General features: G+C 38.2%; 1 protein-coding gene across 1 annotated transcript in view; it reads left to right on the forward strand.

The window, feature by feature from the left end:
* TDRP (testis development related protein) overlaps window positions 1-10,944 on the forward strand; it is a 15,985-nt gene extending 5,041 nt beyond the window's left edge. The window contains 2 exon segments of the mRNA XM_009333208.1: window positions 5,379-5,482; window positions 7,779-10,944. Coding sequence (XP_009331483.1) covers window positions 5,379-5,482; window positions 7,779-8,124 — 450 coding nt within the window. The 3' untranslated portion in view covers window positions 8,125-10,944.
* The last annotated feature ends 1,334 nt before the right edge of the window (window positions 10,945-12,278 follow it).

Raw genomic sequence — 12,278 nt, forward strand, 5'->3', positions numbered from 1 at the left:
TCAGACTGGTATGAGACCAGCCTGTAATCCTACTTCAGAGAATACTGAAATGGCATCTTGAGAAGTTTCTGCTTTGTTTCTCATTGGTATTTTTGATAAATAGAAGACTGCAGCATCTGAGCTGGTCCTCTAAAGGTTTTGACTTTCTAACATCTGATGTTACAATTCTAGTCTTTCTTAATAGGGCTCTCTTTTTCTTAGCAGTCCCTTACAGGCATTTCACTTGATTTTTATTTTTTTTAATTTTTTTTTTTTAAACCTGGAGTTTTGACTGTACACCTGATTCTATTCTAGTGGTATCAATCAGCTTTGATTTTCAAAGATCACCTCCTCCAAGCTCAAGAATAGCCCATCCCATCAAGCAGAGCAAGAAGCAAAGGTGGCAGGAGGCCTGTCTGGATGAACAATATGTTCCTGAAAAACCTCAGACATGAAAAGGAAGCATACAGGATGTGGAAGCAGGATCAAGTGACCTGGGGGGAATATAGAGACACTCTCTGAGCATGCAGGGATGGGGTTAGGAAAGACAAAGCCCACCTAGAGTTAAAGCTGGTGAGGACAATAAAGAGCAACAAGAAAGGTTTCTGCATGTACACCAGCAGCAGGGAGGGTGTGAAGAAGATGGAGCTTGTCTCTTCTTGGTGGTGCTCAGTGAATAGGCAAGAGGCAATAGGCACAAATTGAAACAGAAGAAATACCATTTAAACATACGAAAAATGTTTTTGCTGTAAGGGTGGTCAAGCTCTGGAACAGGTTGCCCAGAGAGGTTGTAGATTCTCCAGCTGTGGAGATATTCAAAACCCGGCTGTACGTGATTCTTGGCAGTCTGCTCAAGCTGACCTTGCTTTGAGCAGTGTGGTTGGACTAGATGGTCTCCAGAGGTCCCTTCCAGCTGTAAAGGCTGTGTGATTCTCTGAACTTTGGATGTTGAATTATTTCTTTTTCCACTGACACATGGAAAAATACTTTAAAGGTTTGAGAATACAAGCTAGTCAGTTATGTATATAAACTTTTCTGAAAATTTTAGGAGCAGTACTTTTGAGTTTTGTGTAGACAATTATATCATAAAATGAAATAGAGAACTTCTGCAAGTGGCTTGATGCTTTATGACCATATCAGTACTGTGTTTTCATACTTTGCATAACTTTAATCTTTTTACATAAAATAAGCCTCCGGTGTGGTGAGGAGTCAGCTTACCACAGTGTCATCTCTTCTTTACTTACTGACCTTCCTTTGACATCCGTTGCAAGGAAGCTAATTGTTCTGGGATCTTGGTGCTCTGTAAGAATGTGCTCTGTAAGAATGTAAGAAATTACCAGCTGATTCAGAGACTGGCCCATCTAGTCTGACTGTCTTTGTGGCAACGGGAGATGCTGGTCAGGGAGAGCATAGTTTGGCCAGTTTCCAGGGCCTTTTCCCCTAACATCAAGAATCATTGTTTTGAGATATTAGAGGGTGCATCCCTCTAATTAGAGGGTATCCATTTATGGACCTGCTTTCTGAATTTGTCTAATCCTTTTATTGATGGTTGCCAGCATTTTTTGGCTTTGCAGCTGCTGTATGTCAAACTGATGGTTTCAGAGAATGGTAACTTCAAGATCTCCTTCCTGAGCTGTACCTACCAGCAGATATAGTTGTAACTGTTCCAGCTTCATTGGTGGTGGTGCTGCATACGTAGGTGGTGCTTGTCTGTAGGTTAAAAATCTTTAAAGAACATTGAAAAGAAATACAGAAAGGCAGCGGGCTGTCTTGAGGGATTTTTTTAGTATGTGACAGAGTTACATGACAGCCATAGTAAAAAAGAAAGATTGTTGTCTTAATAAACAATTCAGTAGTTAGAAAAAAGCTTCTGGAAGTGGGAAATAAGTATTTGACCTCCTCCTTTGCTAAGGTTTATATTCTTAAGTATGATACCATGGAGAAGACTATTAAGAGTGAGCTGTTCGCTCCTTTTCAGTTGAGTGAAAAGATGCTTCAGAGGATCAGCACTGGTGCAGGCGGGTGTAGAAGAGGAGGCTTAAGCATGGTAGGCAGAGGTTCTGGTTTTAATCCTGCACTTCTGGGGTTTCTTTCATCCTAGTCCATTTAATATCCACTAGACTTTGTGCAATGAGTTTTATCGCATATTAGCAAAATATGGTCTACTTGGACACTGATGCTGTTATGTAGATTATCCTGGCAGTGTTTCCTCTGGAAACCCCAAATAAATAAGTGGTGGAAGTATGTCTTAAAGGTTTAGTGTACATTTCTCCTAAGGGCTAGCTGAGAGAAGAATAGGTCAGTTAGAATCTGCTACATGGTTATTACCTTTGTATGTACCTACCAGATGGCATGGATCCATTGTGGGAGTACTTATTTATGAAAAATATTGAAGGACTGGTACAATGTGTTCATAGGTACTGATCTACATACAGGTAGACAGAGTGCAGAGTTTGTAAATTTTTATCCGGAGACCAGCACACGCTATATGCTTGACACTGAATAGAACTTTTCTAGTAATTGTTCTTAAAGGTATCTGTAAATCAGAATTGGGCTTAATGAAATTAAATTTAAAACTATCCAAAGTTAAAAATGTGGAAAGTCTGGGGCTAGATATCAACAGGATTTTATTATGAAATGGTTCTGGTGGTTCTTTTTTTTTTTGGCTGGAGGATTGCTTGGGTATCCAAAACAATGCAGCAAAGGTTGGAGTTGTATCGGTGAAGTATGTATGGTGTTCTAGATTAAAAGAAGGTGTATGTGTAGGTATATCCTTTTTTACATGGACGTAAGTATGTGTATAAATAATTATCTCCAATAGTCTTCTGTTAATGCTGTTCTTTCAAGGCATGTATAATTTAAGTTAAGCTAGTTGTGTGTCTGTGTATTAAATCGCTATCTGAAAGCCAGTAACAAGGTGGGCTGTTGTTTGTTTGCTTTTTTTAATCTGCAGATTTATTATGTGTCAATGGCTTGATGAAACATCATTAGTGAAGAAAGACAAGCTTATATATAAATTGGATTCCTGAGGTATATTTGGTCTTCTCCAGTTTAAAGGCCTAAAGGATTAAGGCAGTAAGAGTTGTTATGTGCTGTTTTTAATCGTGCATTTGCCTATGGTAGCAAAGGTTCTTTCCAAAAAGACCTGAAATAGTAGAGTTTGAGTAAGTTAACAGAAGATAAAGAATATTTTTAACATATGAAAAGCTAAGTGCTTTCTAGAGTTTCTCTCTTTTTTTCTTTTTTTTTTTTTCTTTTCCTTTCTTTCTTTAAACAGACTAGTTCCTTCAGCAGCTAACTTCTTGGAGGGTCATCCTTTTTTTGGAAGTTTGTTGTGGAGTAACTACTTTGCAGTGAGAGGAAGCCAAAAGAGTAACAAATCCTCATGTTAAACTTGTTACAGAATTTAACGGAGCAACAGAAACAGATAACAGGATTAGGCCTTTATAGACTAAAATTGAAGGTTTAGACCATTATTTATACCACAGAAGCATTAAATGTTAAGTACTGCTTGGAGAGGCTGACAGTTTAAACACAAGGATTTTGTATAGCAAGGTATCTGTTTGGAGGTATCATCTGCAGCTTCTCTGGTTTTGCTTTATACTATCAACAGTACCAGTCTTCTATGAGATGGGTATGGTGAGTCTGCCACAGGGATGCAAAGTTGAAGTTAGCTGTCTACATATTTTTAACATAATTAAAAATAGAAAGTGTATTTGAATTAAACATGAGGATTTGCTTAGTATAATCTGTAGTCACTTTAGTCTCACAGTGGAAAAAAATATACATAGAAGCTGTTGCTTTTCTTGTGAAGCCATGAGGAATGCTGTGGTTTATGGTAAGATTAGGCGTGGGTTTAGGAAGAGGTGAGCAGAGCAGTTGCGGAGGCCTGGGTTGTGGTGAACCTGGCTCTCGTGTACCTAGTCTGTCCCTATCCCATGAACGAGAGCTGGGAATTGCTCTGGGCTTGCTCAGCCTTCCCTCTTCGGAGTTCTCCAGAGCTTTGCCCAAAGCTGGATCCATGTTTGTATCTAACTAAAGTGAAACTGAGTCTAGGTTAGACCTTCCTCCTGATCCTAAAATGGACCTGCTATGCCTCCTGAGTCGGAGTAGCTGAGGCGGTTCAGATGTGAGTAGGGAAGATGGGTGAGAAGTGAAAGTGTAGGACATAGTGAAGCAGGAGAACAAGAGATGGAAATACTCTGTGACTAACATGTGATAACAAGGGTGCTGTTTTACTCCTGTAAATGGTAGAGGTTGTGGGTTTCTGAAAGGTGAGGAGGTGGCAGTATTTTTCTATCTGGTGTTTGTGCTCAATCTGTAGGTGATGTTTCACATGTTTTAAGGCCTGCGTGGACGTACCAGTTATAAACTGTAATCAGTTAAAACCTAAATGTCAGATTGATACTAGTTTGCACCGATGAGTTCTGCAAAAAGGATGAAGCATAATAATAGGTGATGAATTAGCCTTTGCTCATGCTGACAACTACAATTTTGTTTTGATTGTTTATTATACTTCATAATGTACTGTTGTATTTTTTTAATATAATCAAGTAATGCTGATAGACTGTCACTCTGCCATTCTTACTAGACCCTGCAAGAAAGAACAGCAACTTTCATATTCTGTGCTTGACACGCATGCGTACATTTCTGTTAGAGTCCCTAAGCATGCTGTCAAAATAAAAATAACCAATACTTATTTTTTTTGCTTTGGGGGAGAGAGAATCAAACCTTTAATAATGTTGAAAAAATAATTTATGCTACATGTTTAATGGTCGCAGTAAATTTAGAGACCACACTGTAGTGCACCAGTGCCACGTGTTACACTTCACTGGTGCGCCAATGCTCTTACCCTTTTTGCTTGTAGGGCCACAAGAAGTAGTTCTGGTGAGTTAAAAATAGGAACAATGAGTGTAAAGCAAGTTAAATCTTAAGAGTTTCATAATTCAGCTGGCTGTCCTGTCTGTTGTGGCCCCTTCTAGCAATGACTGTTCATTTAATTTCTGTCTACTGAAGCCCCTTAGACTGTTTCCTAAGCTGCCTAGATTCCCTTCATACTGTGATAGGCTAAAATGGAGCCAGCAGCTCCTGCCTGCAGAAGAGCATCCAGGAGCCCAGCTGTACTGGCTGACATCACTTGCCAGCCTCTGCAAACTGGCAAGGTTTTGTACTCTTTGCTCAGCAGCAAAGAGCTCTTGCTGCAGTAACCCAACCTGCTCTTTTTCCAAACATGGCCATCCTCTGCAGGCTGCATGGAGCCGCTGCGCTCCCGGCTGCACAGCACAGGAGAGGTAGAGCTGTTGCTGCCTATCAGCCACCCAGAGTCAGCACTGGCAGCCATACTCTGTGCTTGTAAGTCTGTAATTCACATTTATGAGGGTGTTTACTTCTCTGTATAGGTTCAAGGTGCAAGTTTCCGGGGTTGGAAGGAAGTGACGTCTATGTTCAATAAAGATGATGAACAGCAATTGCTAGCAGGATGCAAGTCTCCAAAATCCAAAGGGTGAGTAAAACCAATTGGTCTATCTGCTATTAAAATACACAAACTAGAACAGAAAATAGCTGTGCAAAGTAGTGAAGGTAGACACTGAGAAACAGTAGTGTTCAACTCCTGGAAGTTAAATCACAGAGAAAGGCTTATGTGCATTTCAAAGTTATGTGTATGTTAAGCTTACAATGAGTAAGGCATGCTGTATTAGGAAAGGACGGATATTGTTGATAACCTTTTTAGGTCTGTCAGGAAGAAAAGGGAATTTAGCTGCATAATAATTTTTTACTGTAGAAAAGGAGTAAAGGTTTCTGAGTGAAGGGGTCATTCCCACCCTCTCCCTTTCCTCTTAAGGATTAATTATGGTTGAGTTTACAAATTCCTGCTTTTTACATGCTTTACTTTCTCTTTTGAAGTCTTGTCTACACCTAAAAAGGTTAAGTGGAGTAGCTATATATCAGGATCTGCAAATCTTCCCTGTTGGAGCTGAGGTATTTACCTGGAACAGTTCTACTGCCGGTACGGTTAGAGCCGTCCTCTGAAAAGAACAGACCTCTTCCCAGGACAGACTGTTTTGCTGTTACAAGTATATGTAGGCTTTACCTACGTGTGCTACCTCACTACCTTGGTTACAAACAGGAAAAAATGCTACCTATCAGTATAGCTGTTCCAGCCAAGTATTAGCTTTGACAAGACTTGCTGTAGTATGTTTTGTTTCCAGTTTACTTTGAAACAGATATATTTCAGTATGCAAGTGTATATATATGCATGTAGAGGGGGTGTGTGTATATATTTATAAGTGCAATTTAGAATATAAATACATATATTTCCATTTCCATTTGAGCCTGTTCAATAAAACTTCCCAGAAGTTCCCAGCTACTGTCCCTGTACAATTTTATGGGTGTTATTAAGATGCTAGGGTGCTTCAAGGATCCTTTGCAATTGATGCTGAATATAAGAATCAAGTAACCCAGTGAAGAGAGCAGAAGCATGAAAACCGAGTTACCACAAATGTGGAAAGCTATTTTAGCATTGCTATGAAAACTGTCTGTATTTTAAGTTTGGGGGTACTTTCCTGTAACTGTATACCACGACTTTTACTTTACTTTACTTTTAAAGAAAAATGCAACTTTCCAAGTGCGCTACTCACAAAGTATGAGAAAAGTGTTCAGAGTCTGTGACTGGCTTTAGCAAGATGAAACGTCTGAAAAATCTAATCATAAATTCAAAATTCAGTAAAGGAAAAGTCAGTTTTAAAGGTATTGGTTCAGTTGCTTCTATTTAAATATGATAGTGTCAAGTTTTCATTAACGGAAAAAAGCTCTTTTAATAGAAATACTAAAAAAATTCCAATGGTGGTTTTATTTGTGGCTAAGGAATTTGTATGCTACTAGCAGATAATGTTTTCAATTTGCTATTTAGCTCATTGAACCCTGAAGGTGGTGTGTTTCACCATGGGTATTCAGCCTTTCCTTGTGGTCCATCACTTGATTACATACATAACCCTGCATATAAACTTATGCATAAATATTTGACATTCTGTATTTTAAATACTCCACACTGCAAATACGAAGTAATTCAGATTGAAGGTTCTTGATGGGATAAGAACTGTAATAATGAGAGTAGCCTTTGGAATGTCTCTTTGAGAGAGAAATTATAACAAAGGTTGTTTTTTCTTGGTTTTGGGAGGGGGAATTTTGGGAGTTCTTACCACAAATACAAAACAGCTGTTTTCAAAATATTGTGCAGACCTTTATGAAAAAAATGCTGATACCTTTAAAGTCCTGATACTGTGTACATCAGCTATTTTAGGGTAGAAGGTTTAACTGGCAAGGTGATAACAGGTATATGAAACTGAGGAACATAGTGATTGTTAAAGCTGGTGGTAGACAAAACATTTTCATATTCCTTCTACTATCCTACCTCTGGGTTTGTTTTTCGGGTTTTTTTGGTTAAAGTCCTAAATTGTTCTAATGCATGCTAAAATACTTCATACATTTCCAAATGCAATTCTCTGTAATTCACTGGGGGGGGTGGGGTGGGGAGAGGAGAGGGAGCGTGAGTCCTGTTGTAATAGGAAATGGCCATACTCAGTCCACTTCTGATTTATCACTGCAATATTCTACTGTGTTGAGGCTTACGTGTATACGAGGGTGTTTTTCCTGAGGTTGACAGTAATGGATGTGCTGTCATAGGCTGATGACTGATTAGCATTCCTTACTATAAAACATAATAAATTAATTGAATGTTTATTAGTAACTATTACATGTTAGATAAAGGAATTAATCACCTCATCATTGTTATTTTCTAGAACAAACCTAAAGTTAAAGGAAGAGATGAAGTCTGAAAAGAAGCCAGGTTTTTGGGACAGTTTGGTGATAAAACAGAATGTCCCACCTAGGAAACCAGACGAGATTGAGGGATGGGAACCACCACAGATTACCGCTGCTGACTCTACCAGTGATGCAGCAACTACTTTAAGTGACTATACAGCCTGGTCAGGCTGGGAAGATGAAACCAAAGGCTCCACAAAATACACAAACCTGGCCAGCTCAGGAAACAGTTCCAGGTGGAGTATCAAATCAGCTGGAAAGCTGGTTAGTATTAGACGTCAAAGCAAAGGTAACCTTACTGACAACTGGGAAGAATTAGAATGATACTGGTAATGTGAAATACTTTATAGATAAGAAGAGAAAGGTTCCATGATTTACTTGTATGTTTAAACCAAAATCAGATCTGCTCAATATTGCACCTTTATACAGTACTTTGTTTTATTCAGATTGTTACAAATTTTTGCTCACCTGATAGTAAATTTTCTTATTACATTGTTAAATAGCTATGTTTTCCACACTGAAAAAAGTAGAGAATCTATTTTGTGCCTATATTTCACATTCAGACTCTGCAGTATGTTGGATTGTTGGTTTTACCAAAAAAATGTAATTCCTTAGTGAATGTATACACTGGTTGTAAATTTGACTGCCTTATGTAGGAACTTCCACTAGCTTGAGGTCCTGGAGGGGGGGTTCTGGTATTTGAGGGCCACTCAAAATTTTAGTTTTGATGCTGTCCCTTTTCAACTAAGAATACTGATCTGTCGCTTTCCGGGAGAATGCTTATACCTAGTAGACTGTTTTCCAAATCTTCAGCTTCAGCTTGTGCAGACCAGATGCTCAACTGTCACAACGTGCTATACTGTGTATGAAATGGGAAAATACTATTCTAATGTAATTCCTTCCATTACAGGATCTTCACCAATAGTCAGGTCAAATGGGTCTTCCAGAGGTGGGTTTTTTTATATATTGAACGTTGTTGGACAAAGCTAAGCTTCTCAGTTTTTAAGATGCATGTTATGCCAAAAATAAAAATGATTGAAAATTTGGAAAGCAGCAGTGAGTAGAGTATAAGATCATCTTGATATTCAGTATCTGTAGTCCTGAATCTAGGGATAAATTGCTTCTTATGGAAGGGCATATGTTTTCGTTTTTACAACAGCTGATCCTTGTCCTACAGACAGCTTTTTTGTTTTGTACTGTGTTGTTCCTTCCCCCTCTGCCCCATAAGCAGTGATTGAATTATATACTCTGGCATTTTCAGGGTAACTGAGTAACTGAGCCATTGCAAGTATGTGCACGCACACAACTTCTGAAGCATTTTTGTTATAAAGCTCCGTCTTATTAGCTACTGATATTTTAATTTTTTGGTAAAGAAGGTGAAGTGTTAAACTTGAGATTTGAAATGTATATAAGAATACTAAAAGTGCCTCTTTCTAGCATATTGTCTCATTAGCAGTGCGGCTGATGTCAGATCCAAAGTTGGTTTCCATTTTGTTTATATGACCTATATAAATACTACTTTAACATTCATGGAAAAAAATCAAACCAAAAGTTTCATAAAAAATGAACAGTAGGCCTTTTCTCTCCTGATTGTTAAACTGGTATAACAGAACTGAAAACTTGTTAACTGCCTAGCAATATGGCCAGCGCAGTCAGAATATCAAGTTAGCATTTCAGAGAAAATCAGCATTTTTACAAGAAAGCATATACCTTTATATAATGGATGTCTTGTAAACATATTTTTGCAAGAAGCTTATGCTGATGAAAAGGGATGCATGCAATTTTCTTCTAAGCTTGTACCTTGTTCCTGTTACTGCCACATTACTCCTTTCTTAGCTCTCTCTTTCTCCTCTCTCTTCCAATTCATGTATAATTTTCTGGCTTACAGTTCCTGCATAGCTGTTTTTTGGAGGTTCCTGTTGAGATGTGCCTGGAGGGAAACTGTAGCAAAATGGTTTTGGTTTTGGGTTTTTTTCTGGTATTAATAGGATGCTAAAAGACATTGTTCTTATGTTCATATAAAAGAACATCAATGTTTTGTGCTACAAACCAGGATCTTGTAACTGGCAAATGTATTTGTAAAATTTGCATTATATATTTAAAAAAAATACTAGTAGAGGAGAAAGGGTTAGCATTTGTATTGCATCATTTAGTCTGTGAGTAAACTCTGTATTTGCCTTTGGCAAGTACGTATGCTGAGGTTAATTATAGGAAAGAATTAGTATTCTTGGGTGAAGTATGCTGCATTTTACAGTTTATGGAATACCCTCTAAGGCATGAGCTAGTATTTCGTTTGGTTGTTGGTGCTGACCTAAAAGAACGGAAAAAGATCTGCTAGCAGCCCTCAATATTTTGCTCTCAAAGATGGGCTGAGAACTTTTAATTTCCCTCCTGAAGAAACTATTTATACTGTGACCAGTAAAGGTTTTGCCTTGCACATTATACTGTCAAGTGCCTGTTTCTCACCTTGATGATGTGTTTGATGCACAGCTTTACTGCAACATTTTTCAATTTGTTTTTGAAAGTATGATAAAGGATATGCTCACAAACATGAAGCCTATTACAAAACAAAATTGCATCCAAGTGGGAAATTGAGACATGTAAACTTACAGTTTAACTCCTAGTGATGAAAGTTTTGGTGTGCTTTTTAAGTGATATTTCCTCGGAAATAACCATTCTAAGGATGAACATTATTAAATTTAATATAATTTATTGTTATGCTTTGATAATGTATTTGTCTTTTACGAACTCACTGGTGTGAGCTTTTCTTCTCTTAGGTTTATAAACTTGTCTGAATTTTCAGAACGGGGTCCTCTTTTCTTTTACCTTCTTTAGATGCTTAACTACATTACACATTTATGGGCTTACGCTATACACAGCTCCATATGTGGAATAAGTGTAGAATATGTCCCTTAATATTTGTTTTGAAATTGCATTTCAATCTATGTGAAAAGGTTTAGAAGAAGGTAGCATTAAGATTGTATGATAAGATTGCACAAAATAAAGTATAGTTTATATTGCTTTCTCGTAGCCAATCTGCATGATTGTTGGCGTGGTTTTAACGGGAATTAAAAGCTTCATGTGGCTGTAACTAGTCACTTAACTCTAAGCAAAGTTCTTTCTGAGTATTTTTATTTATTAGCATCATTTGCAAAAAGAAAAGTAGTATTTTCCATATGAATAAAGATTTAGTTTGAACTGAAATGCCTTATTCTTTGATATGTTTTTTTTGTCCCATTTTATTTGTCATGTGAATTTGTTTCCATCTGCGTGGACGTTACTTGCATCATTGCAGGATACAGCCAAGGAAGTAATAGCTATGTGTGTCCAAACTCAGTGAATCATGCCGTCTCAGAAGCTGCAGCATCCTAGATTTAAAGCATCACCCGTTGCTTTCACAGTGGGAAGAATTCATTGGTTTTGACAAACAGCAAATATTTTGTTTTACTGGTATTCATTGCTTTAAACATTTTTTTTTTTTTAATTTATTGGCTGTTACGAAAGCTTGGGCAGAGCAGCATTCTTTACCTGAAGATTTCACCAGCTAGACGTAAACTGGAGGACCTGGAATGCTTTTGCGTACCCTGGCCCCATAACGAGGTGAGACCTGCCCGTCCTGGCCCGTGACAAAAGTGAGATGCAGCCGCTGTTACCAGTAGATCGGCTATAGAAAGAAGCGTATTGTCAGCTTCTCATTCTTCCACTCTAGTCTGTTGGCTTTGTTGTCTAAATAGACTTAGCAGGGAACATTTAGGCAAAATGTTTCTTATCAGAGTGTGTGAACTAGCTGAAACTTGTATGAAATTTTATTCATATAAGTTACATTCTTAGGGGAAAAAAACCTGTATCGAGACGCCTCTGGCTATACCCAGGTGGGTGAGGCGCACATCTGGGCAGGTGAAGGGGAGTGGAGGGACCTTCATTTCCAGACCCTGGGTAGACAAGGACCCTGCCAAATTTCGAGCATAGCTGTTCCCACAGCCCAGGTGAATTCGGCCTGGCATCTGTCTCAATTTCCAAAACTTTCTGAAACGCTTGTTAATGTGTATGAATGTCAGATGACAAAACTGTAGGTCCTATCTCTGTACAGTCTGAAAAGAACATGAATGCGCATGTTATTTAGCTGTTTCTTGCATATCTAAACTGTTCTTTCTGATTTTTTTTTTTTTTTCCTGAGTGCCTGCTAGTTGGTTTCTGACGTGTCTGGGAAACGAAACCAGCACTATGAAGAAGAAAAATAAGTTCCTAAAAGGCTTAGTCACTGGTGATAGTCTGCGAAGGTGTGTATCATTAGATGTCTCAAAAATTTCTTGTAGCATGACTGCTTTGTACCATACAAGACAGGGAATCAGACAGATAGGCAAAGAATCCAGTTTAGAATCATAGAATCATTTAGGTTGGAAAGGACCTTCAAGATCATTGGGTCTAACCGTTAACCTAGCACTGCCAAGTCCAGAAATTGAAAGGAGAGAGTTGCA

The sequence above is a fragment of the Pygoscelis adeliae genome, unplaced genomic scaffold (genome assembly GCF_000699105.1).
Source record: "Pygoscelis adeliae isolate BGI_AS28 unplaced genomic scaffold, ASM69910v1 Scaffold57, whole genome shotgun sequence".
Lineage (NCBI taxonomy): Eukaryota > Metazoa > Chordata > Aves > Sphenisciformes > Spheniscidae > Pygoscelis > Pygoscelis adeliae.